The 26,933-nt window shown below is 43.4% G+C and overlaps 3 protein-coding genes across 23 annotated transcripts in view; 1 reads left to right on the plus strand and 2 right to left on the minus strand.

The window, feature by feature from the left end:
* CLEC16A (C-type lectin domain family 16 member A) overlaps window positions 1-1,769 on the minus strand; it is a 62,983-nt gene extending 61,214 nt beyond the window's left edge. For 9 of the 10 annotated variants that reach the window (XM_040647917.2, XM_040647915.2, XM_040647916.2 and 6 more), the window contains exon 1: window positions 1,572-1,769. In XM_040647917.2, coding sequence (XP_040503851.1) covers window positions 1,572-1,651 — 80 coding nt within the window. In that variant the 5' untranslated portion in view covers window positions 1,652-1,769. Of the gene's footprint in view, window positions 1-1,198; window positions 1,368-1,571 lie in introns of those variants that run through there. The other variant, XM_046900874.1, reaches the window with a different exon arrangement.
* A 731-nt stretch (window positions 1,770-2,500) lies between these two features.
* DEXI (Dexi homolog) lies at window positions 2,501-9,998 on the plus strand. Of its 3 annotated transcripts, none has more exons than XM_025155131.2 (3): window positions 2,501-3,175; window positions 4,691-4,785; window positions 9,358-9,998. In XM_025155131.2, exon 1 carries the CDS (start codon window positions 2,805-2,807, stop codon window positions 3,084-3,086), a length of 282 nt encoding a protein of 93 aa, XP_025010899.1. In that variant the 5' UTR covers window positions 2,501-2,804; the 3' UTR covers window positions 3,087-3,175; window positions 4,691-4,785; window positions 9,358-9,998. The 3 variants fall into 3 exon arrangements, with proteins under 3 accessions (XP_025010899.1, XP_025010901.1, NP_001264543.1); XM_025155133.2 differs by having other exon boundaries at window positions 4,694-4,785; NM_001277614.2 differs by lacking the exon at window positions 4,691-4,785.
* A 1,350-nt stretch (window positions 9,999-11,348) lies between these two features.
* Window positions 11,349-26,933, minus strand: part of CIITA (class II major histocompatibility complex transactivator) — a 39,869-nt gene continuing 24,284 nt past the window's right edge. For 9 of the 10 annotated variants that reach the window (XM_040647911.2, XM_040647910.2, XM_040647912.2 and 6 more), the window contains 14 exons: window positions 26,190-26,336; window positions 24,803-24,943; window positions 24,607-24,663; window positions 23,462-23,527; window positions 21,306-23,022; window positions 21,021-21,194; window positions 20,847-20,918; window positions 19,439-19,519; window positions 18,165-18,257; window positions 17,112-17,195; window positions 16,278-16,361; window positions 15,559-15,642; window positions 14,739-14,831; window positions 11,349-13,210 (listed from right to left, as the gene is read on the minus strand). In XM_040647911.2, coding sequence (XP_040503845.1) covers window positions 14,759-14,831; window positions 15,559-15,642; window positions 16,278-16,361; window positions 17,112-17,195; window positions 18,165-18,257; window positions 19,439-19,519; window positions 20,847-20,918; window positions 21,021-21,194; window positions 21,306-23,022; window positions 23,462-23,527; window positions 24,607-24,663; window positions 24,803-24,943; window positions 26,190-26,336 — 2,873 coding nt within the window. In that variant the 3' untranslated portion in view covers window positions 11,349-13,210; window positions 14,739-14,758. Of the gene's footprint in view, window positions 13,211-14,738; window positions 14,832-15,558; window positions 15,643-16,277; window positions 16,362-17,111; window positions 17,196-18,164; window positions 18,258-18,624; window positions 18,795-19,438; window positions 19,520-20,846; window positions 20,919-21,020; window positions 21,195-21,305; window positions 23,023-23,461; window positions 23,528-24,606; window positions 24,664-24,802; window positions 24,944-26,189; window positions 26,337-26,933 lie in introns of those variants that run through there. The other variant, XR_005839988.2, reaches the window with a different exon arrangement.

Below are 26,933 nucleotides of genomic sequence, written 5' to 3' on the forward strand. Positions count from 1 at the left end.
TTCTGCACAGCTCACTGACGAGGAATACAAGGTGGGATTCTGCTGGAATTTAAAAGGCAGGAACACAGACAGCTCACAGGCAGGTGAGCTCACCAGGGCTGTCTGCTACATCCCCGACACACACAACAAACCCAACCCAACCTGCTGCCTTAGCAGGGAAATACGTACTTCAGCTCCCAGGTAAGAAGTCAAACATAACAAGCACAGCCCAATTCTTCTTTGCTGCAAACCCAGTAGGATATCACCTGCTCTGTGCTCTGTGGCTACAAGGGAACAGGAGATCACATTTTTCTTGCCTCAAACTTTCTTCTCAGCAGGCTTTTCCTTCCAAACTTGAACTCAGTTTCTTTGAATTTTAACTTACATCAGTACCCTTGCTCTGTCTGCAAGAATAATACCGGACCCAGACAGACCTAAAGCTCCCCAAGCACTGAGTAGTACCGAAGGACCACCCTTATAATGAGAACACTGCCATGTCTGCATCTGAGTGTGGCTCTTCCCTGCAATGCCGCACAGCACAGGCTCAGCCTGACCTCCCGGATCACTTCCTGCAGTGCTGCTGCCTCACTCACTGTGCTCCGGTTCATTTTATGGACTTGATCTCCCTGCTACACACTGCAGTTTGGTCTTGCTGATTTAAAACATTTCTCTAGTTGAGGTAAGGACCAGAAGCCATAACCACTGTGATACAGCAACTGCGAGATCCAAACCTCGTGTCAGTGCATCCTGATCAATGCTGTCAGACCCCATTCAAGCTCTCTCACAATCTAACCAGCCACCGAGAACCACCAGCTTTACGTTTCTCAGCGAGCTGCGTGTTGGCAGCAACTTCATTTAGAAAACGCTTCTCTCTCCACGCTCATCCCCTCCTGCTCAGCAGAAAGAGACGTCGTCACGGGGGACCTCATTAATCCATCTCCCGGCAGCGCAGCGCTCGGAGGAGATGCCGCGACGTGCAGCCGCGTTCCCCAGCTGTGCAGCGGCAGTGCCAGCAGGAGCCCTTCCCGCCCCGCCGCCTCCAGCAGCACGGCGGGCAGCGCAGCGCTGCGTCCCCCGCAGCCCCGGCCCGAAGCGCGCTCAGCCCCAGCGAGAAGGAATGCGATATTTCTTGTTTTTATCGCCTCTCGCTCTCTACTTCCCAGGACGAACCAGTGACGCTACTACAAATTAAAAGCCACGGCCACGAGCGCGGCACCACCTCACGGAAGCGCGTCTGTCCCGGGGGTGTTCCGGGGCGAGCAGACACGGCCGCTGCCCAACGCGGGGCCGAACTCCGGGACAAAAACACTGTGGTAACGCACGGAACCCCCGCCGAGGGGAGCCGCCACGAAGGGCACGGGCGGGAAAGCGCCGGGAGCGCAGCCTCTCAGCACAGTACAACACAACACAGCACGGCACAACACAGCACAGCACAGCACGGCACAACACATCGCGGCGCGGCACAACACAACACGGCGCGGCACAGCACGGCTCCGATCCGCCCCGCGCCGCCCCCACAGCCGCAGAGCCGCTCCCGCCCGCCGTCCCCGATCCCCTCACGGCCGCCCCGAGCTCCGGCGGCCCCCACTCACTTGAGGTGGTCCAAGGAGTGAATGCTGCGGGAGGCCTTCCCGTGCCCGCCGCCCACCCAGCTCCGGGAGCGGCCGAACATGCTGGCGGCGCACGGCGCGGTCTATCGCCTCATGGCCCCGCGGAGAAGGGCGGCGGAGGCCGCATACGGAGCACAACGGCACGGCCGGCCACCGGCGCGCACGCACGCCCGTGCGCATGCGCGGCCGGGGCACGCCGGGAAGTTCTCCTCAGAGCGGACTGCAGCTCCCAGCGGACACCGCGCCGCTCCGCCCGGCGGGAACCGCTGACAGTGCCCTCCTTCGTGCCGGGCTGCGGGGCCGCTGCGCAGCGCAGGATGCTTTCTGGTCACAACGAGGGGTGCTGCGGGCCGCAGACAGCCCTCAGGGTTCCGTAGGTGGGAAGAATGTAAACAAGCAGTCAGCATCAGCCGACGCAGCCCACAGCGTGTGCGCGCTCTTTCCTCCCACAGTGGGGCAGCGCGTGGGCTCTGACACCGCTCGTCGCCTCAGGCGGGCGGCTGCGGAGCGGTCAGCGCGGAGAGGGCCGACCCCGAGCGGAGCGCAGCCACGAGCGGCCGTGCGGGCGGAGCTCCGGCTGTGCGCTTCGGGCGGCTGAAGGGCTGGAGCCGAGATCAAACCCGTGTAAAAAAAAAAAAAAGAAAAACAAAAAAAAAAGTTTACGGTCGCGCCTTCGCTTCTGCGCGCCGTGAGGGAATGCCGCAGAGGGCCCCGCAGCGCCGCGGGACAGCCGCGCAGGACAGCCCCCGCAGGGCCGAGCCCCGCCGCACCGCTGCGGAGGCGCTGACGGACGCACGGGGCGACCGCGCCCCCCCCAACCCCCGGCCGGATCCGATCCGCGCTGACCGCCCCCAGGCGCGGCCGCCAGCAGCAGCGCGGGGCCGGGCGGCGCGGGGGGAACGCGGAGGTAAACGGCGCGGCGTGCGGCGGCGCAGGGCGGAGCGGAGCGGGGCAGGTGCTCGGCCCGGATGCGGGAACGCGCCCGCAGGGTCGTTCCGCCGAGTTTGCGGGCGGGAGGAGGCCGGGAGGCGGCGGCGGCGGCGCTGCGCTGCGGCGGCCGGGGCACCGCGGAGCGCCTTCTGCCGGCGGCGGGGCTGCGGCAGCCGGAGCCGCGCGGTCCGCCCGCAGCTCGGCGGTGCCGCCTCTCCCCGCAGGTCCGCTCCGGCTCCGTCCCCTCTCTGCGCCCCGGGGGCCGCAGCCCGCCGCCCCGGCTGCATGCCCGCCGCGGTCTCGGCACGGCTGGATTCTCTGGAGTCCTGGGCCTTCCACGCGCTGCTGGTGCTGCCCTATATGTTCTACGTGGGCTTGTTCTTCGTCAACGTGCTGATCCTGTACTACGCCTTCCTGATGGAGTACATCGTCCTCAACGTGGGCATCGTCTTCCTGCCCGAGGACATGGACCAGGCGCTGGTGGACCTGGGGGTGCTCTCCGACCCCGGCTCCGCGCTGTACGAGACCGACAGCGAGCTGGACGTCTTTGACGCCTACTTGGAGTGACGCCGTCCCGGCGCGGCCCCGGGATGCCCGCGCCGCCTCTCCCCTCGCGGTGCCGCCGGGCCGGGCCGGGCCGCGGAAGGGCCGCAGAAGTAAGTGAGAGCCGGCGGCTCCCGGGGCCCGGCAGCCTTCGGAACGGCGGGGAGGGACCGGCGGGGCGCGGGCAGCGCGAGGGGAGGGCCGAGCTGCGCTCCGGGCGGCTGCGGCTGTCAGCGCGGCATCGGGGCTGCGGGCGGTCGGCAGCTGCGCTCCCCGGGGCTCGAAGGCGCTGTGAGCCGTAGCCCGGGATGGTCGCAACGATCGGAGCACGAGGGTTGGTTTGATCAAACGTTTCCTTACCGCTGTAGCTGTCGGTGACGCTACCACGTTGGAAATGTAAGGATTCAGCGTTTTGTAACGCTGAACTGCAGTTGGGGAGAGAAGCACTATTTCCAGCGAGGACGTTCTGTGCCAAATGTATGTTAACAGAAACGTTCACAGTTTAAGCGTTCCCAGATCTGCCAGCAGAGTGTTGAAGCAAAATATTGCCTGTGAGTTTGGGAATGGGGTTAGCATGCCTTTCAAGTTCTGCTTGAAAATGTGCAGGTCGGGGTTTCTGCTGTGAGGTCACAGACATGACCTTGGTGAACACGTTGCACAAGTGCTGCCTGTCACGGTGCTATTTTAGTGTCTTCCACATGAAAAAAAAAAAAAAGCACCATAAAAGCAAAACCACATCTCTACAATGCAGTCCTTCGCACAGGTTGAAACTCTCTCTCTAGATATTTCCATTAAGGTTCCATATAAAGCAATAGCGTCAGGTTTTGGTCAATAACCTAGAAAATATGAAATGGGAATTGGTGGTGTTGGATGAATACAGATAGCACCAACACAGCTGAGCAAGGCTTGGAAAACGGCCCATGGGAGCACAGAAGTGTGTGTGTGTGGCATTGGAGACACACATATCTCTTGCTACTGGTCAAATCCCACTGCAGTTACAACAGATAAAAGCGTACATACATTTGGTGAATGTTGGCATATCTGTTTGGTGCATCCCAAGCGACTGGATTTGAATCCCTGCTGCTGGCACAGATCTGTAGCAGAGCTGAAGTGCCCACACCGCGCTGCTGCCTGCTGCTGTGGCTGTCCTCAGCCCTTTTCAGTTGGGCAAACAATACATGGGGTTAGAATACAGGGATAGGAATCAAAAGCCTTCCTAAGTATCCTTCAGACCAGTATCTCCTGTCTTCCAGGGAAGAAATTAATAATAATTAATGGAAATTTAAGCAAAATCTTTGGTGCAGAAAGTCGTAACCCTTTGCTCCTCAGAAACACCTTTCCCCAGACTCCAGGTCTTGTTACTCCAACATCACCTGTGCAAGGATTCAGAAAATAAACGTTTTTTAATGCTTGTAGTAGGTGATGGTAGAGGACTTTTCAGCTGATCAGTATTTGTTACAGTGAGTTCATCTGGTTTTCAGGGAGACCCAAGGAGAACAGCAGCTGCATCAGCTCACGCAGGGGATTCTTCCTACTACACGAGCACATCGTTTCATAGAGCGCAGGACGTTAGCACCATTCTGTTCGATGTCAGTAAATAGGCTTCTTAACGTTTTCCTTTATATTAGTAGGTTAAGAAGCTCTGCAAGGTACTTGGTACTCTCACTGTAAGACAGCGTCACCTCCACATGTAGAAATGGCAGTGATGTCACCGTGCTCAGAGGTAAGCGCCGGCCCGCTCAGCGCAGCGCTCAGCCCTGTCATTTGGCAGCTGTTGTCTTCCGCTGTTGTTTCCACTGAGAACCAAATCACAAATCTCCAATTACCAAAGAGCAAAGCATACACCATTGCTGTGCTTCCTCTATTTATATATTTAATTATACATTCAGCAACCAGGCTGCAAATTGCCTGGTTATTCAGCTACCAGGCCAAGGCTCAGCACGTCACCGTGAGAAGGGATTTGTGCTCATGCTTATGGAGTTCTTCACGGTGCTGTGGCATTTGTCACCACCAGCTCCCTGTGTGAAGCCAGGGGCACAGGAATGCTCACTTTGAGCTGGTGTGCTGAGGATTCAGCACACCGTGCAGGAAGAGCGGTCTCAGCTGTATCAGCAGGGATGAAGTGATAGGAATATTGCTCTTTGCACAAAGAATAGAGAAGTGCTCTTCATGTGACTCACCAGTGATTACTGAGAACAACTAAAAAGCAGTGATTAGCCTCAGTGAAAGCCTTGCAGGTGTGCTCCTTGCATTTAAAAAGTGTTGCTTGCCACGAAGGAGATGAGTGGCATGCGTGAACAGGGATACAAAGGGAGGAAATCCCAAGAGGCCGTTCTGCACAATGTGGAAAGGCTTATTTCAATGTAAAAGAGCTCATGGATCAGAAGAGCTGTGTTCTCTCTTGCACTGAAAACTTCAGCTGAATATACTCAATAGGAGCAGAATTATGTTCAGGTTTCTAATCATAATTGGTGGCAGAGGTTGAAGATAGACAACTAAGAGCTCAAAGAAGCCTCCTGTCCTACTCAAATGGAGAAATCCATCTGTGTGAGCTGAGCAGGATTGAGCTGACTCATGGCACCTATCCTTTTCCCTTGGGTATGCCAGATTCTTCATTATATTTGAAGTCCCCAGGAATAAAGTGATGTGATTGTTGTCTTTGCGCTGCCTTTAAATCAGATGTGACTCATCACAAAGTACTCTAATCAGAGGGATAATGAGCAATTGATAATGAAAACCAAATTGGAAATACTCGATTTACATAATCTTACTGTACAAGTGTTACCTATGGGGTTTTTTTTTTCAAAATGAATTACAGTGTATGTCTTTGGTGAGCGGAATCCAGCACCCAAAAGCTCGTGACTCAGCACTTCTGCTCTTTGCCAGCATGTAAATCCTGAATCAGTCAAAGAAATAGCTGTACTCATCAGCTTATCAAAGTAGTGCCAATTAGAGCTGAGGGCTCAGCGTCTGCAGGAGGCAATGTGGTCCAGTGGGGAGGGAAATAAGTGTGCTGGGCTCCTGCCTGGGTCTGCCACTGGCAGCTTCTGTGAGCTTACCTCAGCTGTGCTTCTCTTCCATCTCAGAAACTGAGATGCCTCATAAAGGAGCGGATCAGAAGAACATTACCACCAGCCATGCCAGGATGCACATAAATGCATTACAACTCTCCCTGACTTGGAATCGCACAAATAATGAGCAGAGTGATCTGTTACTTTTTTTAACCTTCTCATTTTTCACTGTGCTCTTCCCTTACTTGTAGGAATCTCCATGCCAAAGAAAAAGGTGAATCACTGACTTGAGATTGATAATTTGTCTATTTTGTTATCAGGTATAGTAATGACTGCATTAAGAGCTGTGAATTTTCAGAGCTGTGAACTCTCAGGTGTTAGTAAAATTATTAGAAGTTGAATGCTCGAACTCACCCGGCAGCTCTGCTGTAAGGAGACTGTCGTATTCCAGTGGTTCCTTGCTGGAGTTCTGTCCTAGATGGAAAGAAGAAAAAATTGTGGCTTAATAATGAACTGTCCGTTCAGTGTTGCTAACCACAGCCTGGCAGGTTGAATTCAGTTTGATTCTTCTTGTTTGTTTTCTCTTGAGAATGGGCAAAACAACACTTTGTTTCACATGACGACCAGCAATCCTAAAATAGAAGAAGAATTTGGTTAGAGAAATCTAGGATGTATATTTGACTTGTCCAACTCTTTGTCTTTCTTCCCTCATAATGATGCTAATTTATATGGAGCACGAGCATCCCAAGGCATTAAGTAGCATGCAGAAATGGCTAAGGCTTTCCATTTCTTCAGGGAAATTTTCAGGTGGTCTTTCTCTTCCCAGTTATAGAGCCCGAGTGTTTTGTCTGGCCACAAAGTTGGGAAAAAACAGGTGAAGAGTTTGAGGGATGCTCTCTGAGAACAAAAAATGTTTCTAATATGTATTCTGTCTACTTTTCAAGCCTGGTATGAGATCAGATTTCATTAAAAAGAGCTAGCAAGTGTATTGAAATCAATCACAGAATCAAAGTGGAGCTTTTGGAAAAGTTGTGCAGCTGAGACCTGAATGCAGGAAGATCAGTATCTCTTTCAGGTACCTGAAACTATTGAGGAAAATCTGACACAAATTTACTCATTCAATTTACAAACCACATTCCCTTCATGTAGAGTAGTATGCATTTCCTCTAAGAGTTTTTTTTTTTTTTTTTTTTTAAGAGGTTGAACATTCTGTCAAGAATTCCATAAGTATCTGAAGAAACTCCACCATCTGCTGGTGTTAAGGGCTTTAGAAATCTTCCTCTTCAAGGCCTGGTGGAGGGCTGGTGTGGAATGGGATCGGTGGAAATGGGAAGCCGTAGTAGGGGTCTCACTGCTCGGGGTTTTCTTTTGCCATGAATAACCAACTCCATCTTGCTCTGGAGGTGGGTGCTGAGAAGCATCAGTTTTGTGACCTGCTGTGGGGAATGCACTGCTGAAATTCCCTTCATCCTATAAAGGGTGTTGTTTCTCAACTGCTAAACAGCAATTTTCCCCTTTGTCACAGCGCATGGAAAAGTGGGTTGTGGCTCCTCATGCTCTGTTCTGTATTCCTCTGTGAGAATTGTATGGTCCAACCATAATAATAAAAGCAAAGGCTAATGGAACCCATATTTGACAAGGGTACAATGGATAATAATGATGAGCACCAGATGATGTATTGCTGTGTAAAGCTCTAGTTCAGGTGACTGACCTAAGGCTTCTTTTTGAGGGGCCAGGAAAAAGGAAGTGAGGCTTGCTCAGACAGCATGGCCCAAATAGGCCACAGTATCTGAAACACTCTTAGAAAGCTGGGAAACAAGGCAGACAATGCCTGGATGCAGAGCAGGGTCACTGCGTTTCCTTTGGTCCAGCCCATCATGAACAGTGACTTCGCCCATGGAGTTAACAAAAATACCGTGGCTGCATTTCTTCTTCTAATGCTGAAGTTGTCCTCTACCAGCTGTGCTATTAAATGCTGGCAGGTGTGTTCAGGCTGTTGGATGATTGCTGCTGAGGTCTGAAAAACATCTTTTGATTTTCCAGGTTTTTTTTTTTTTTTTTTTTTTTTAGTTTTCTGTTACGGATTAGGTTCATATAAAATAGAAACACGAGATTGAATATCCCGGTCAATTGTATCATTCATACAGCATTTAATATGTGCCACCACAAATTACTGTCCTGGTCTAGCAGCCCTGCAGCCATGTTTGGAACACTAGTTGGACAGCTTTATGCTTTGCTTTGGAAGCCCAGCATGTTTTGCTGTGCTGTTTTTAAGTCAGCTGAAGATTCGACCTGCAACGCAGAAAAACCATCTGTCAGAACTACCACTGTGTTTTTTCAGGTAACCATCACATTTGTAACCTGGTAGAACTGCTGTTCCCCTTGGTTTGAGAGTCAGGATATTGAGCATATGATTGCTGTTAGCAGGGTACTGTAGCGTTAAGCATTTGAGAAAAGAACCTCACTGACCACAGAAGTGCTTCATGCTCCTGGCTTTGCATCTACTTAGTGGCACGGAGTAACATGGGGACAAGTCATACCAGGACCACCCTGCCTGCATTCTGGCTCCAGCAGTGGCAGGTGATGCCATTTGGGAGTGCACTTAAACTTGGCCGAAATCTGCAGTCTGCTCCCTTTGTGCTTTCCAGCATCCCCAGTGGAAGAACCAGGGATGTTAGAGGGCATGGTGCTGCCCAGCCCTGTAGTAACTGCTTTCCAGTTCCTTCTCCCAGCCCCTCAAACCTGAAACAAGCTGCTCCTTCCCCTGGATAAGTCATTCTTCTCTACCCTCTTTGCTACACCATGGCCTTCTTGAAATACAGAAACCAGAAGTGCACACAGTACTCACGATGCAGGCACACAGTGGCTTTTATGGTACTCACTATCTTCTCAGTGCCCTTCATGATGATGTCCAAAGTTTTCTTGGCTTTTTTGTGTGTCACGCTGATATATTGAGCTCGGGGAGTTGTTGGTGGTGATGCCTAGCTGTAGTTGTCAGCTCCAACCTCAGCATCATGTAGGCAGGTGTAGGTTATTTCTCTGTAACTGGCTTGTAGTACATCATCTAAGGTCACCTGCCCTTTTTGCCCACTCGATGTTATGAGGTCCTTCTGGAGTTCTTTGCTGTCAGTGCAGCACCTGAGTACCTCAAAGAGTTGACTGACTGATTTACTTTTGAGAGAAACAGATGGCATGGTGCTGTATCTAACATCCACAGTGACTTCTCCCTTCAGTGTGGGTCTGGAGGGTTACTATGTATTTGTTATGTGTTCTTTTTTAAACAGATTCATTAAACACCTGAAATGGATTATGACCAGGTTAATGGATCAAGTTATGGAAAGAAACTATACTCTGAAATATAGAGGTGAAAAGAAGGACAAGGGGACAACGAGAAGAGTTGTTATCAGACCTTGTCAGCTGTGACTTTTTCCTCATGACCATTGCCTCTTGAGTGTGCACTACCTGCTGTGATTCATGTACAGTACTGGGCTTCCATAGGTAATTCGGGGATGGACTCTGTGAACAAATAATATAAGCTATGTTCTCTTATAAAGAAAATCAAGATATTACTCAGATTTGATAAACTTTTCAATAAATACCATTTCACCTGAATGGACACACTGTACATGCTGCTTAAGCAAGTTTTGCATTCACACATTGAAAACTCTACCAGCCAATAGTTCCACATCTGTGCTTTCTCAGGGGAACATATCCAGGAGTGCTGCAAGGTTCTGTTCAGGGCAGTATTATGACAAGAAGTGCACTAGTAAGAGACTTTATTTAAATTGCAGGCTTTGAAACAGATCAGAGACTGAATTTTGTTAGGTGGATTCATTATCTAACGCAAGATAATTTGCAGATTAAGTTCATGTTCCTATGTACAGATCTGAAAGCAATACAATAAAGACTGACCTTTTCCATGAAAGAGTAAGGAGTCATTTGTTGGAGTGGTTCTTTTTCCATTTGAACAGAAAACAGCGTGAATATGCTTTTCATGCTAAAAGCAGTTCCTGATTATTGGGATGGCCAGCATACAGAAAGTCCTTCTGCATGGAAAATTTCTTCAAAAAATAGACCAGAACTGAAATATCAGGAACCTCATAATGTAGAGGGGAAAATAAAAGGTATTGTGCTGGTTTTGCCTTACTAGATATCTTTCAAAGTTGAGTTTTCATAACAATACAGTTGCTAAGCCAAGTTGGTGTATCAAGAACATTTCTGAATTTTCATGTAGGCACCTGTGTAAAGAACAGACAAGGTTAAAGACTTGTTAAGTTTGTGTTTGTGTGCCCATCTGGGACTAACACAAGGAATTCTGGATTTTGCTACCAATTAGCATGCCTGCTGGCTGTATAGTTAGGACTTCTATACTGTTCAGAAATAGCTTACACCAATTATTCAGGGTCACGTGTATGCCATTTTAAGGTCATGGTTTAGTTTGTCATTATAGGTTCTACAGCATCTGCTGCTTGGTAATCATTCTCCGCAGTGGGTTTATGCTACGTGGCTCACAGATAAAGGAATACAATTCCCACCAAGTAATTCATCTTGGAGATTCTGAACTGAAGATCAAAATTTCCGATTTCTCACAACAGCTCAACTTTAGATATTTTAATAATGGGAAAGTGCTCAGATTAAAAGTAGATCTGATCGCCATCATAAAACAGGCTGGCCTTAGCATTTTAGCAAGGTTTTGGATCTAACAAAAAGAATTTGGGCACAAAGCGACAAGCATTATTCTCATCCTAAAAGAATATTTTGGAATGCAGATTTGATCAGAGTATCTTTTTTGAGGGTAGCCAGTGAATTCAGTCCTCTGCACACAAGGAACGCAACTGATGAAAGCCTTTTCCATGAGCTCCGTTACACAAGAGTGTCCAGACCGATTAATTTAAAAACTTGTAATTGCAGAAAGCCCCAAATGGGTTGGAACTTGATGATCCTTGGGGTCCCTTCCAACCCAAGCCACTCTATGATTCTATGATTTTTTTTGTTATTAGCAGGCAGCTTCAGACAGCACTTTTATACCTTCTACCTGTGGATGCATAGTCTACCAGTTGGCATCGCAAGATCCCCTGGCCTGTTCGGAAAGCATTATTTCTCCATTTCCAGATCACTGAACTGGTAAGTGCTATCAGGACCGTGCTGTCTCCCCTGCACACTGCTTGCTATTACCATGGAATAGGAGAACCCTCAGCTTGTCATCCTGCTCAGCAGTGGTTTCCCAGCGTTCCAGAGAGAAAAATGGAAATGATTTTCAATGAGAACTGCAAGCTACTGTAAAAAGGAATACTCACTTTTATTAATACTTTCAAAAAGATGTATAAAAATGACCAAAACACTGCATCACAATTTACAATCTACATTATAAGCATACATCTTCCACTGAGAGAACAGTAGAACACCATTTTAGCAGTGCAGAGTGCTGTTACATTTAGCTGCCTCCATAATAGTTAGCATATTCTTAGATTCAGTCACAGTGAAGCCTGGCTGCAGAATATATCCCTAAAGGGGCATTTGTCATCCAAAGTGTGGTTCCAGGAAGCCGAGAGGAGGGCTCACTGTAGCTCTTCGTGACTGGAGCGTTGTAGGCTGATGGGAATGTCACACTGAATTTAGCTCAAGCTACTTCCCATTCAAGCAGCTTAAAGAGAGGAACATAAATGAGATTTTTCCACACCTCTGGCTAGAATTTGAAGACTGAAGCAGATAATGAAGGAAAATATAATTTTCCAGTTAGAATTGCATTCTCCATAGTGTTTTTCACCTTGCTCTGCTGTACTATTACCTCCACGTACTAGGTCTGGATCCTGACTTTGAACAGAAACAATAAATTAGAAGACCTTCCTTCCTTCTTTCTTTAAATTGTCAAGATTCTGCAGGTGCAGAATGTTAGTGGAAATATAGAATTTGCTGGAAAGAACAAAGATTGAGGTTTTGAACTGTTTAGATTTGGCTCAAATAATACTGAGGCCAGCAGAACAGATCCATGTTAATTGTTTGGAATACGTGATTTCCTGTCATTGGCTAATTCTTCATAACTCTGTAGAGGCAGACCACATCAAGAACACAAAGTAGTGATTTCATTTTCAAGTATAAAATAGATGCTTGTGCAGTTAGTCTCACACTTGCAGGTGACAAATCTCAGTGCAGGTATATGAATAAGAAGAAAAATCGGTTTCAGAAGTCCAACTTTTGTTTTCAGTTCCTCAGAATTTCATGCACAAATACTTTAGCTGACATTTACAACCCAGAATCTCTTTTTGTAATAGCTCACACTGAGTGAAACCCTTTCAGTAAAAAATAGAAAAATCCTCACAGTCGTCAAGTTTCCATTTGTGACAGAGTAAAAACCTTTAAGCAATGTCACTGAAGATTTCTCTGCACTGGGCTGGAGCTGTTTGTATATAATTGGATTTCTGTCACATTATCAGGGAAATCCCTGATAGTTTTCCAGTTTTAATTCATCCCTTTTCTCCCTCCAATCTTTTTGAAGGAATCTGTAACAAGACAGTTATTTGATAAGAAATACTTTTCTTAAGACAGCGTTGGTAATGAACATGAAGAAAAGAGCCACTTCTAGATTCCCAAGGACAACACTACAACTTCAGACTGTTTTCCAGACTGGCTGTTCTTACACTTCTGATCCAGACACTTCCATTTAATCCAGATTTACAGGTGAAAACTTCAATTTTGGTAGTCCAAAATCAAAACAAACTTAACTGTGTTTATCAGTGGCACCACAAAACAATTAGTTTTCATCTCTCATGACTTCAGATGTTGCAGGTGCAGCAGCTTGTAGCGTACACTTCGATGAATCGATGAGAGAATTTTCTACTGCCAATAAGCTGGTGACTCCTGTTCACTTTTAATACTGAAAATTATCCAGTTGTTCTTCTGTGAAATGTTACTTAACTGTTCATCAATTCAACGGAGACGCAACTGAGTTTTTAAAAAGCACTTTAAATGACCTCTTAAAAATGTGAATTCCATCATTCACCCACTTCAAGCATCACCCAGAAGGTTCAATGTGACTTTTTTCATGTTGCCACTATCACAGAAGTTGGCATTTAATTCCTGCTTCATAAAGCGGTAAGATAGGAAAACACAGAAGAGACCTTCCCCTTTTCATGGTACCTGTGAAACAATGCAAACAGGATATTAAATGCAAGCACATCAGCTTAATCACCATTAACATTGCCAAGACTGCAGATATGTGCTCTGAAGAAACACAGCAGTGGTCAGCAGGTGCTGGATGTTTCCAGAAGGAAGACAGGATCCAGACTTCCTGATGCTGCCAATCCTCACTGCTAATGAAGATAAAGGCTTCCTCACATGCTCAGATATTGCACTAATGTAACCTGTGCTACAAAACTGCACTGCAAACACAAGAGAACGGTTGTGGAGAAAGATGCAAGGAGTTAGAGAAAACTTTGCCCTTGTGAGGTTTCCCAGCACAGTGTTGTGATCCTTACTGTCTTTTCTCCCATGTAGGTGTGATTTTTCAACATGACAAAGCATTGGTATTTTGTTGTGCTGTCAGCTATTAATTGTCACTACAGCTTTTCTGTTCTGCTGTATAAAGCTAGTCTGTGAAGCTGGCATGGCACCCAAGTCTTACAAAACCTGTAGCCTGATGAGAGCTATAAAAATAGATCAATCTGCATGTGATGATTAGTGCACTGAGAGCAAGAGTCATACAAAACTTTGGTGCTCCTGCATGGCTTCTGAAGCCAAAGGCAACTGCAGAACTATTCAGAACAGCTGCTTAAGCAGCCTGGCAACCACTCTGCAATGTGATGTTGGCCATTTGAAAGAAAGATGGAGAGTCTCTGCTGTCTGACTTGACTCTGACTTCTTGGTCCTTGCAGAGATCATTTCACTGATTCATCCTGCATTATTATTATTATTATTTCTTTCCACAGGAGCAAGAGGAAGCACATAGTGGAAAACAAGGAGTAGAAATCCTAAATGAAATCATAACTTCCCATAACTGCCTGCTGCAGTTCCATCAGACCAGTGGTGAAAAGGCAGTCAAAGCCTGGTAATCATCAGGAAGCTGTTCTTCGCTAAGGATGTAATTATTTCAAGGATCCTTGAGGCTGTGCAGGCAGAATCAATGAAGTGAAAGTGGCAGCCAGTGGACTGGGCAAACTGCACAAAATATACTGACAAAGAGGAATGTAGGAATGAATGGTTTGTTCTGAGTACAGTACAGGCACAGGTTCATAGGAAGACAAAACAGCTGTGGTGGATTTGTATTAAACAAAGGAGAAGTGAAGTGACTTACTTCACTAAAAACCAGCATAAAACAATCCCTAAAGAGTACAGAACTCACGAGAAGAACTCAGAGCTATTTAGCTTTGTGCAACTGAAGACAGGAGGTTAGCAGGCCTGCTGCCAGGCATGGAACTGGGCTGAACCAGGAGCCTCTGATGAAGTTCATTCTTACAGCTCTTGCAGTCTGCTAGTGCTGGTGTTAGGGAAATGGGAGATCAAGATGAATAGGAGAAAGGGGATCTGTTGTGATATTGATCCGTGCCAGCATCTCTTTATGCAGCCACATACACATAGATACTGCTACTGTGCCTGCTGCCAGTGAGACCTATGAGAATCTGCTACAAAACCAAATCTGGCTGTCTCAAGGAACCAGGATTTACACTACCTTTATAGGATCATCCGAACCTACACGCTGATCCTAGAGTCCAGCTGCTGAAGGTGTTCAAGAACTCCATATGGAATTGTAGGATTCCACATCCTATAAGAGCAAGTTCAGAAAAAAAAAAAATTAAAATGCAATTCATTCCACAGTTTTGGGGGGTTTTGTTTGTGTCTTTTATTTATATATATATATATACATATGCATATATATATATATATATATAAAACATTTCATATATTTTTTATATATATATTATATGTTGTTGTTAGAGGTAATGGAGTTTTGCTTTGGCTTTTCTTTTTTCCCCCCTGAATCATTCTATAGCATCATTTAAGCTATGGAACAAAGAAAAATACATTTTCATTCCAAAGTAAGCAGTCCACTCCCCCATACCACAGCTGACTCTGATTATAGGACACACCACAGTCCTGTCTCCCTAATTGTTCTTTAGTTTCCTAGCAAACTCGCTTTGGACGTGCACTGGCAGCTTCAGTGTATTTAACCTCTAATGATGGCTGTTCACTGTTTATCCTTCAAATACAAGTCCTGCAGCGCAGATAGCAGGTGCACTGGAAGGGTAGAAGATAAACGGTGGAGTGCCAACTGTGCTTAAAGCAGAACCAGCTTGCTTGCCTGTGGCAATGGGGACTTAAAGCTGCTGAAACCAGCGATACATTTTTAGCATTTGTGTGTCTGCTTTTCTATTTCAGCGATTTCTCTTAGTGCCTCTTGTAAGTCTGACAAATACGTTAGATAGCATTAGCACAAGTTCCACCCGATTTACAGACTTAAGACACAGAAAGCAATACAGCAGGAGACTTACACCAAATTTTTTATATGGGGACATTTTCTTAGGCTGTCAGTCAGCTGTTGGGCTCCAACATCAGTTATTTTGTTATACTGAATGCTGAGGGGGGAAAAAAAAAAAACAAATATCTTGTTAATTCAGATCAGATCATGTAGCAGTACCATCAAACTTTTCATTCAAAAGCTAAAATACTACAGGAGTGTGTCTGTGGATGAGGGGAAAAAAAGAAAATAGATCCATGGTTCAAAAAACAAAAACCAAACAAACCAAAATCATTTATCACCAAGTATCTAAAAAACTAGAAAGTTACATCTCTTGTGGTTGCCTCAAGTGGTTCCACAGAGTCTGTGGTGAACTGCTTGTTAAGCCCTGACTATCTTTATTCCAATTATGTGCTTTTCCCCTTCCCATGAGGCTGGGAGTGAAGCACAGCTGTTTTATAAGGAAAGGCAGCAACAAGGCAAGTCTTCAGCATTTCCTAGAACCACCTCAGACCTCTGGAGAATTTCCTGCTGCACTCCAGATTTTCAGGCACATGCACATCAGGGACTCTCTCTCAGTCTTTCCGTAATTTTCTGTCTCAACAAATGTCAGCCTCTAAGCATAGCATAACCACACTAAAAAAGATTTTTCCCCTCAAATTCTGTTTCTTTTGCCTGTAACTTGAAGATCTGAATTTTCAGTATCCACACAAATCAGCTCTCCTGGGCCGTTTCAATAGATTCCATACTCACTCTAGCACTCTTAAAGAAGCCATTGCAGGAAGGACTTTTGCAAGGTTTTCCGCTCCAAAATCACAAATGCTATTATTGTATAAGCTGCAGACAACAAAACCAATATAGTCACAATTGAATAATGGACAGTGTAAACAGACTCTGTATTAGATCAAAGAATTCTAGATACGACTGGTACACCCAAGTTATCCGTATCTAATTGCAGTTCATCTTTAAAACATTTCCATGTTTTCTATATCAAGGCACATGGTCACATATACCCTACAGCTTACGCAGCTACAGCAGAAACAGATCTAGGATTTTTAATGAATAAGGAGAAATTCCTGACACATTGGAAGGAATTAAAAATCTGCAAGAAAATGAGGATCAAAGCTGTGGCACAGTGCACTCAGAAGATTTCCACATAAGCAAACTATTCCACAATTGCAGACCATTTCCTACATTCCTGTGACACTTCATTCATGCCAGATATTTTAACTAAGTGGGATGGGCAATTAGTCCCCTATCTGCAAACACACACTACGTCGTTGCTGGCTTAGTAAGCTCTGCAGAAGCTTGCAATAGACCATTACCATGGGTGTATATTTGCAAAAGGCATTATTGATCACCAGGTATTACGAATTGGCTTTAAAAATCAGCATAGTTCTTGTTACATTCCTGAGGTACACTTCTGTATGTTTACACTGAGTCAAACATTGACCTTTTCCCTACATATTCTGTGCAAGAATGAAATCAAAAGCCTGTCTATTGCAAATTTCTTCTCTTTACAGTAATTTCTGACAGATACAGTGAAGAATGTTGTATCAAACAACCCAACAGGACACAACCACTTACCTTAGTGTTGTTAATGAAGACAAGGAGGGAAGAGCTGTAGCCAGTTTCTCTGCACCCACATCTGTTATCTTATTCTGTGACAAGCTACAGTAAATGAAATTGCATTGTTAGCTGCACACATTTATTCTAATTGATTACGATGTGTAACAAATTGATTTTAGATGTCCTGAAAAACAGATGTGATGCTACAATGCCATATGATATAGCCTAAAGTTACCATTAATCTGAGAGCTTTGCTCTGAAACTAAGATAGGACTCAATTTCTAGAATCTTTTCTTACAAACAAGATTATCCTCTTGGTTAAGTCTGGCAAGTTTCTGAAAAACGAAGAGCAGTAACTTGTGTTTTCAATCAAAAAAAAAGAAAAAAGAAAAAAAAAAAAAACCACACATTCACACTGGGAAGCCTAACGGCCTCAGAAGACTGTGAAATTGGATGGTTTCAAGAGCAGAGAGTTGAAAAGGAGGGAAAGATAACAGCAAACTACATTTTCCCACTGAAAAATTCAGCCCCCTGAAGCATCAGCAGAAGGGAGTCTTGATTGTGTGGTGGTGATTGGGGCTGGCAACTTGTTTCTCTCCCACTTCCTCACTAATGTCAGAAGCAGCAAGGTGAACTCCCCTCGAATTTCAGCTTCACTCCACTTCCTTTATTTCCTCCTGTCCTTCAATGTTTGTGGCCCTAAGCATATGTCTGCCTTGGCTTGGCCCTCATTCTTCCCTGCATTGCTTTAATTTTGGAGGTAGCTCTGGCAGAAACATTTCAATAATTCATATGCACCCTATCTTTTGTTTTTTAATGCAATTTACATGTTCTGTTTGGACCAAATGCAGGGAAAAGGACAAATTATAAACCTTGAGAGGAAATAAGGAATTGCAATAGGATTAAATTATTTCTCTAATGAATATGCAGATTAAATATGTCCATAGATTAATTGCTCTATCGTGCCCATGGGTTAGTCTTCCCTGTAATTGTAAACACACAGTCTCTTTAGGCCCTTGGTTTCATCTAATTCTTTTAAAAAAGTTCCAAACTGTTAACCTTGAAACTTACTTTAATGTTTCCAGTGATGTCAGTGTTGGAAAGACTTCAGACAGACTCTTTGCTCCTTCATCTCCTATGCCATTTTCACTCAGAGCATCAAGGCTGGATGACGACAAAAAGAGAGAATTAGCTTTCCTTTTAATATAAATTTTTATGGTTTATTCACCTTAGAGACCATTCTGTATGTCTTGAGAACCTGCTTCTCAGCAGTGGCCTCAATCAGGAAGAACCATCACACAGTTTCTCTAATAAGCTGCTTTCTGCTTTTCAAATTTACAGACTAGTTGAATGGCTTGACCCATTTCCTTTGATATGCAAATGGTAGCACTTAATGCCTTGCTTCCACCATATGCTGAGGATTATTAAAATGGTTATAAAATAGCTGTGTTCCAGCTATGTTGGAATGAGATTTCCTGTGCACATTGAAACACAAAACTGATAAAATGCAGCAGAAGCCACAAATCCCTACCTAAACAGCAATTCTGCCAGGTAGGGAGCATTAGAAGGTTTTCCTCATTCAGGTATCCAGGTGGAAGAGTTTTAGGTAATCACAATTTCAGGTATTGGATCCCCTTCCAATCTGACAGACAACACTAGGATACATTGGGCTTCTTTCAATTTCAGAGCCCTGTTGTTTACCTAAAATATCATAAAAAGATACAATACAGAGAAATGGCTTATGGGCTGAACCACTGACTAAAGGCACTCTCAAAACCCAGTAATCTTCCCACAGTCAGGATACCAAATATTGGTGATTGTTGCTACTGTTGTTTCTAGTATAAAGCAGCTTAAAATTCAGAGATAACTTGTTTGTCATGAAAGAGAATCAGTAGCATCTGGAATTCTTAAAACTTTATTTCTAAAGTTGCCCCTGGTAAGGAAAAGGACAAAGACAGCATGAAGATGCATGGGCAGAATGAAACCAGATACTATCCGACTATGTCTTTTTAATGTCTTTTACAGAACCTGTAAGGAGAAATAAAAAACACACAGGCAAGCAGCAGGGCACTGTAAGTAACCTCATCAGCTTTTAATCACTGGGTAATACCCAGGGAGGTGATAATAGGGCTATTCAGTGAGCCACTACTGAGTGCCCTAATATTGCTGAAGGGCCCTAGTTCACATTTTGTAGTTATATTCATTGAATGTTTTTGTTGTTCAATTTGTTCATCAAAGTAAGTAGTTCTGTTGCAAATGAAGTGTTTCTTAGATAAATAACCTCCCTCCTTATCATGGGCTGCTGAGGTGTAGCATTAGCAAGGTCAATCTTTAGGTTTACTCACTCTAAATGCTGCAGTGATGGAAATGCTGCAAGAATTTCCACAAGTTTTAGGAATCCCTGGAGGCCACACGCTGGACCCAGACTGGAGGAAAATAAACAGATGTAGACATGCAGCAGTTGATTTGTGGTCAGAAAAGAAACAGCAGAAGTTACAAATTTGCTAAGTAAGCTCTTCCTCTACAGCCCCAGATGCCTGACAGTTCACCTTCCTCAGAAGCAACCATTCCCTACAGTCTGCAGGGAAGATCTTCTGCCCCAAAGCCTCCAGATGAGGACCAACAAAGTCAGACAGAGCAGATCTGTTTGCACAGAGGTGGTTTGATCAGAAGCAGTATCTGCATTTGCCGTTTTTTATACTCTTTGCAAGACTACTCTCAATTGGTTTAGATTAATATATTTCTGTTCCTTTTCTATTTTTGCAGATTTCTCATTTTAATTGTTGTAATCTTGATAACAAAGATGTAAAAAACATTCTCAATTTTTTCAAATTATTGGCAATTCAAAACTAACTTAAGATCAACATTCTACAGCAGCTTGAGGCATAAATGGAACTACAGTATTCCAGCTCCAGGCATCTGCTCGTCAAATTTGTCCCTCAGATGCTAATCTCATTTGGAATTCCTTTTGTATCAGAACAAGATCAGCCTACTTAAAAGGCATGGAATTTTAACCAGAGTTTTAAAATTAAATGAAAGTAGGAAAGGAACTGGGTAGAGAAAGAAGCATAAAATCAGAAGTGAGACCAAGTATTATAGTTCTGAACTAGGTCAGATATGCAGAGCAAGAAGTAGATGAAGACCCGGTGAAAGTTCTCCACTGCACTGGTGTAAGTTCTTCCCACATTCCCTGACACAGGATACCTTTAAGCACTACAAGGGAGAAACATCTACATTTGTAAGCTGCTTTACAGTCTGAAAGACATAAGGGTTAACAAACCTCATTTTTCAAGACAATGTGTCTAAGTGAATCTTCCCCCTTCCAGGAAAACTGTACTACGTACTTAATTTGGAAGGCATTCTCTGACCTTTTCCTCTCGCAGCTTAAGCTTAGATGGGGCAGAAGAGTCACATAGAACAGCTGTATATTTCTGGTGAAAAATTATTTCACGGGCATTTAAATCACAATTTTGCATACTGACGTGAGATCTGCATCTGATTATAAAGAGCTAAATTTTGGTAAAACCAAACAAAATTGATAGAACCACATTGATCTGAATCACTGCAGGATCCAGAAATTATATATATATTTTTAGTTGGATGTAAATTACTAAATGTAGTTAATATGAGCAAAACATAAATAAATGGGTTTTACTTAATGCTTTACCATAAACTAAATACACACTGTAGACAATCCCTATGACAGTCCTAAATATAATCAGATATCAATCAACAGAGAAGCATTTCACTTACGCAAATTCTAGTTTTCTCAAGTTTTTTATGGCAGGAATTTGATAGCTGCTGCAACCAGAGTCATCTTGCACACTAAATAAATCACATTAGAATAAGAGCATGAGAAACATTTTAGCAACCAAAACAGTGCTTTAAAAAGAATTTTAGAGGGATCTTGATCATAAACAAGCTTACCGATTGATTATTATCTCCTGCATTTCTACAAGGTCAGAAAGGTCAATGATGTCTCTCATTGTTTTTGCCTTAAAGGGATCAAGAACAAATTTTTCTGTTGACACTCTCAGCAGTTCATAGTCTTTTGTCTGTTCTAAGTATTTCCATAGCCTGATTGTATCACTGAGGGAGGCCCTGTGAAGTGAGAAAACATGTGAAATCAACAGCTATGACTGCTGTTTCATGAAAGGGTCATCTACACACAGCTTTATGAATGACGCTTGCTATCTACACAGAATGACTAACCTGAATGACACCACATTCTTCAGGCCAACCAAGTCTTTTAGCCCGTGTGTGTCAATACTGCTGTTTTGCAAATCCAAGGAAAATTCTTTTCTTGACCTTTTTAAAGTAGAGGACAGTACATGGACATCAGGTGGTGTAAGAACAATGCCCAGAAAGGACAGGTCTGGCTTGAGCCGTAAGGCCACATGCTGCAAGAGATAACTGTTTTGTGTTTCATAAATACAGTGCAAAAGCTCAAGTAACCTCTCTGGACAGAGGTTGTCTATTTGCAACCTTTTAATATATTTCAGGAGCATTTTCTGCTTCTTGGTTGATTTTTTTACACCCTTGTTTGAAAGGGAGCAGAAGTAGGTGTCATCCTGGAGGAATAACAATCCAGCCAAAAATCGAGGCACGAAATGTAGCCAGTTATAAGGTTTCTTCTTTTTGGATGGAAAAGAGAGGTACTTTATTAGACTTTTGTTCTTGATGCCTTCTGTTAATATAAGGTGAAGTGCACCCAAGAAATTCTGGATGACAAAATCAGAGAACATGGTCCCATATTCCTCTTCTCCCGTATCTGAATGTTTGGGGAATGCAAATGGCAGGAAAAATCCATTTTTCAGAGCAAACTCTTTAACTTCTTTAGAAGGAAGAAGATCACTTTTCATGGCACTTAGGTGCTTTTCTCCAAGATACCAGGCTATACAGGCTAGTGTAGCAAGATTCTCTTGGTTTTGAGCAAGTGTAACATCTGTAACATCTGTTTGTGTAGGCATTATTTTTTGCTGAACAAATTTCAGGAAGAGTGTAGTAAGAGTTGAAGGAAGGCCTTGATCTCCCATTTCAAGTATTGTCTCACAGAGAAAACAAACAAATCTACACATAACAGGGCTGTAACAATGACTGAAGAGGTATTCATGCTCTTTGATTAAATTCAGTGCATTATCGCACGAGGGTAATCCTTCAAAGTATTTGGATATGTACAGTTCTCTCTGCCAAGGGGAGAATCCTACTATTTCAATAGTCTTATCTACTTTGGACACATACTGGCACACCTTTTCTTTTGTTCTTGCTGTAAGTAATAAAGTACAGCCATTGAGTATCTTCTTTTGGATGAGTCCTGAAAGCAGCTCCTTCACGCGGCACAGGTCTTTGTTAGGCTGGCTGGCTGAGCACTGAGGAGAATTCTCATGGCCATGCAACCCTTCCAAACCATCAAAAACCAGAAGGACTTTAGTAGAATTTTGAAGTATGTACTCGAAGATCTCTTTGCTTCCCTCCTGAGGTCTTACAAAAAAATCAAGAAGTAGATCCTTCAAGCTGTACCACTTCTCAGGCAAGCTTATTTGTTTGCAGTCAAACCAAAAGACAAATTCAAACTGAGAAAACTCTCCATTGGACCAGTCCTGGCAGATCTTCTGAACAAGAACGCTTTTGCCCATTCCTGCTTTTCCCAGCACCACAATCACTTTAGTCTCTAACTCTTTACCTCCTGGCATTTGAAATATTTGGCTTCTTTCAATTACTGCCTCTTCCTTCTCTTGCTGACTGTAAGTTACTGAATCTCTTTCCACTGATTTTACACTGTTCTTCCCAGGCTTGGTTTCAATTTGGCTTTGCCTAAGCGTACCATCAATATACATGTGATCAAGAGACATTTCACGCTCCACAGACACAGATTTGCATACGTCTCGGAAGTAATCCATAAGTGATGTACAGAAAGCTTCCACTGATCCTAGAGAAAAAACACACATGCAAACTAAAGAAACCAGTCCAAAAATGACAACACTGCTTCAGGGTGCTTTAAGCACATGACTGTAATATGGTCAAAATACATCAGTTCCCATGAAGCATGTAGGCCTGAATTTATCTAGCTCCAGTTACTTCAGTTAAGACTGAAGTAATGATACCTTTACACCTAAGAACTGAATCACTCTGAAGATATCTATGGACGTGATAAAACAGCTAAGGACACTAATCTCCTGAGTGGGATATATAGCTAGATGTCCAAAGGTGTACAAGTCTAAGATCTTAAAAGCAGGAATTGAGCTCAAGACAGTTGGAACAACTTAACAAATTGTTGAGAATGACAGTTCCTAAAACAAGGTTCTATTCTGCAAAGAAGGAAAAACAGCAAATTGTGGAAGTTTCAAGTTCAAAGGATATAAACTCACTTGGTCTTCTTGAAGATTCTTCAGAAAGAATTTCTGGAACTTGAACTTCTTTGAACATTTCTAAGCCTGCAACACAATAATATACTTGAGAAAGATACCCAAATGGTTGCTGATTCAGCTTTACTAATTTTAACAGGAAAACGAATCCAAATGTTCAAGTTCATTGAAACATAAAACATGTACTGTCAGGAAAAACATAAAACATGTATTTTACATGAGAAAGGGGAAAGAAAAGCTCACAGTATTACACTTGAGCTGATGTTGAGCACGACACTCAAAAAGATGACAGCTGTTCCAACAGTGTGAAGACACATCATAACAAGGTGACATACACTTTTTTTTTTTTTAATGTTGGTATGTAAAAATTCACATTCACACATATGAATGGTTTATGTCATCAAAAGTAAAAGCAGTATACAACATTTTACAAGTATTTCCCCAAAACTAGGATTATTTGCCTATTAATTCCCACTTCAGAATTGTGCATTTGTGGGCTGGGCTGGCCACCAGAGGGCAACAAAACACCTGTACTGCGAGCAGCTGTCATTGACAGATTACGTGGAGATTGGAAAGAGAGGAACTACTGAAAGCAAATCTCCGTGCACTCTGAGAGTTGGAAGAAAAGGGCAGAGGAAAGTCTCCTATCCCAGCTGGGACTGTTACAGCCTGAAAAAGACTCTGATCTATTTATAAGCCCTTCTGTATACTATGCTTCTGTATTGTTTAGTTAAATAAGACTTTGGTTTTACAGCTCCTATAGAAGCTGACTGTAGCATGGCTTCCAGCACAGAGCACTTAAGATGCTCAGGCAAAGACAGTAATGGCACAGCTTCCTGTTCTGATAGCGCCCAAACACAAGGGGCTTTTGTAAGGGTTTTAACTAGGTAAGATTTTCCTTTGTAGCAAATTGAATTTTTTATAATTGACCCTGTAGCTCTACAAGCCCTTACCTGCCTCATACTTTGGACTAGACTAAGTAGCCAGTCATCAATATAAATCAAAAAATGAAATGCCACTATTTTTTCTTTTCTTGAATGAGGTCAACTTTAGTGAAACCAGCAGGGGTGAACTGGCTTTGAATACAAGGGAGTATTCCCTCCCCTGATCCAAAGTACTGTACATATGCAAATTGATGTTGTGCTTACCATTTAAATTAACTTGAAAACTTGGGGATACCATTAATTCAGTGGAGGAAGTCAGTTCTGGCAAGAAACAAATGAGAGTTTTCAGTGTATGACAGCTGTTAGTGACTGAAATGAGGGAGTCGAGTACTTATGTTAACAGCATTGACTTTCCAGTACTTTCTGACTGTTTATGCAGATAAAAGATTATAGTTCTTACCTGGATATCTTATAGCATTAGATGTGCCATTTCCAAGAAAATAATTAATTTTCTGCTGAGCAGGATCCACAAAGTCTACATTCTCTCTGTTGTCTTTCATGCCTAGTGGCAGACACTCTGGAATCAAAGGCACTGAAGACCCTGAAACAGCAGAATCATTACTCTCCTGCTTTCAAAGCCTTCTTGTTTCAAAAAGTTTCTAAAAACAAAACCTAAATAGCCTTTTCAGGGACATTTATTTTTTCTTGTACTTCCTGGGCAAATACTTCCAGCAGGGACTTTATGAAACAAAACTGTATGACTTTATGGGTTTTTTTACAGTTCATGGGATCACATGAGGGACTCAGAACCCATCAAAATAAACTCTTAAAAGGTTCAGTAAGTGGGAAATACAGTGTTTAGTGACCATTGTGTCTTGACAGTCAAAAGACAAAGTCTATTAACATAAAGGCAACATACTCAGGGCAAAGTCCGTAAACGTACTGACCACAGATCAAGAAGAGAGAAAATGTATTGATACTACATATCTATCTGAATGAATGTTTACCCTCCTTTGCACAGAACTGCATAACACAGCTGTACAAGCAGCTAGCGAGTGTTCTCCCCCTGACCTTAAACCAGGGAATATTTTGTTGATGGAGTGTTTGTAACTCAATCATACATAGCCCTGAGTTTCTGTGGTGTGACAGAATTTCTCCCACTACTTTGTGCTGTTTCACCTATCTTCACAGAGATACTCCCAGACTTCCAACTTACACAAAGCTTTTGGATTCATTTCCAGCATAGGTTTAACAGCAAGAGGTATTAGATTGTGAGTCTTTGTCATTAGCACTTGCCAGTGCAGCCTGCACACCTTCTGCTATCTACAACATGATCAAACCAAGGTGACTACTCAGCCCATCACTTGGATAAGTATTCACTTTTTGTGAAAAAATTCTGCACTAGATTTCGGTCCGCTATTGCAAAGACACACATAACATGTATCACTTCAAATACAATTATCTAGCAGCCCTTTACAAACACCTGGATGAGAAAGAAATTGGAACTGAACAAAAGTTTATTCTTGAAAATTTTATTATTTCCTATTCTTTTAGGACCAATAGTTAATTGCTTATATTAGTTTGTATTAAATAACTCTGATCTCTTCTTTATTAACCTGCACTTCACCAATTAAACAGAAGATTAATTCTATTCAATTAGGGGCAAAGTACTTTTAATTTAACTTGAACATTTTCATTCTGTTAGTGAGCGTCTCAATTTTAAGACCTGGACTGAAATGGCTCTTAAATTGTTTCCCCCATTACTGTTCCTGGTCAATGACCAAACTTACAAGATGCAATAAAACAACCAATGTAAGAGTGCACAGCTACAGCTGTACGGTACATACCAGGAATTACAAAACTTCCCGGTGCATTGATAGTGGGAACAGAAAAGGACATGTGCTGGTGAGTTAGTGAGGTGCAGTCAGATGAATGGCTGTTGAGAGACATCGTAAGGAAACATCCATTCCCTGTTGATACTGCAGGGGCATCCACTTCAAAATAAAATGAAAAATGAGACAAAAACAAAAGGAGAAAGTTACTTCATTGCTAGAACCTGAGGGGGCTGTAGAAGAGGTATCAATAGATATCACAAAAACCTGATTCTTATCAGTTGAGTTGTGAAAACAAACAAACAAACAAACAGGTTAATTACTTTCTAAAATTTACTCCGCAAAATCTAAAGAGTAAATTAAATTCTTTATCTTTCCTGGCCTGTCTTCCTTCTAGAAACCTTCAGATGTGTTTAGATGTAAACATTCCTGTAGGACTGAAGAACATGGGATGGACCAAGAAGCAGTCTCTTCACTGTTATTTTTACTAGGATATCTCGCTGGATTTTTGTAGTGTCACACTTAGCCACAGTTTGGCATTTCCTGGTATTTATCCTCTTTTGTTCAGAGTCACATAATGCATCATAAATAAAAGGTGTACATAAAAAAGTTACAAAGTTTGTCACTGTTTCAGTTCTCCACTGGTCTTCTTTATGCCCTCAAGTGGGTTTAGAAAAGTTCAACTGTGCCTCTCTAGACACAAAGTCATCTTTCTGTCATGAATTGGAGTGATGCATAGTAAGAAGCATGTGATTCTAC

Source organism: Gallus gallus, chromosome 14, assembly GCF_016699485.2.
Source record: "Gallus gallus isolate bGalGal1 chromosome 14, bGalGal1.mat.broiler.GRCg7b, whole genome shotgun sequence".
Taxonomy (NCBI): domain Eukaryota; kingdom Metazoa; phylum Chordata; class Aves; order Galliformes; family Phasianidae; genus Gallus; species Gallus gallus.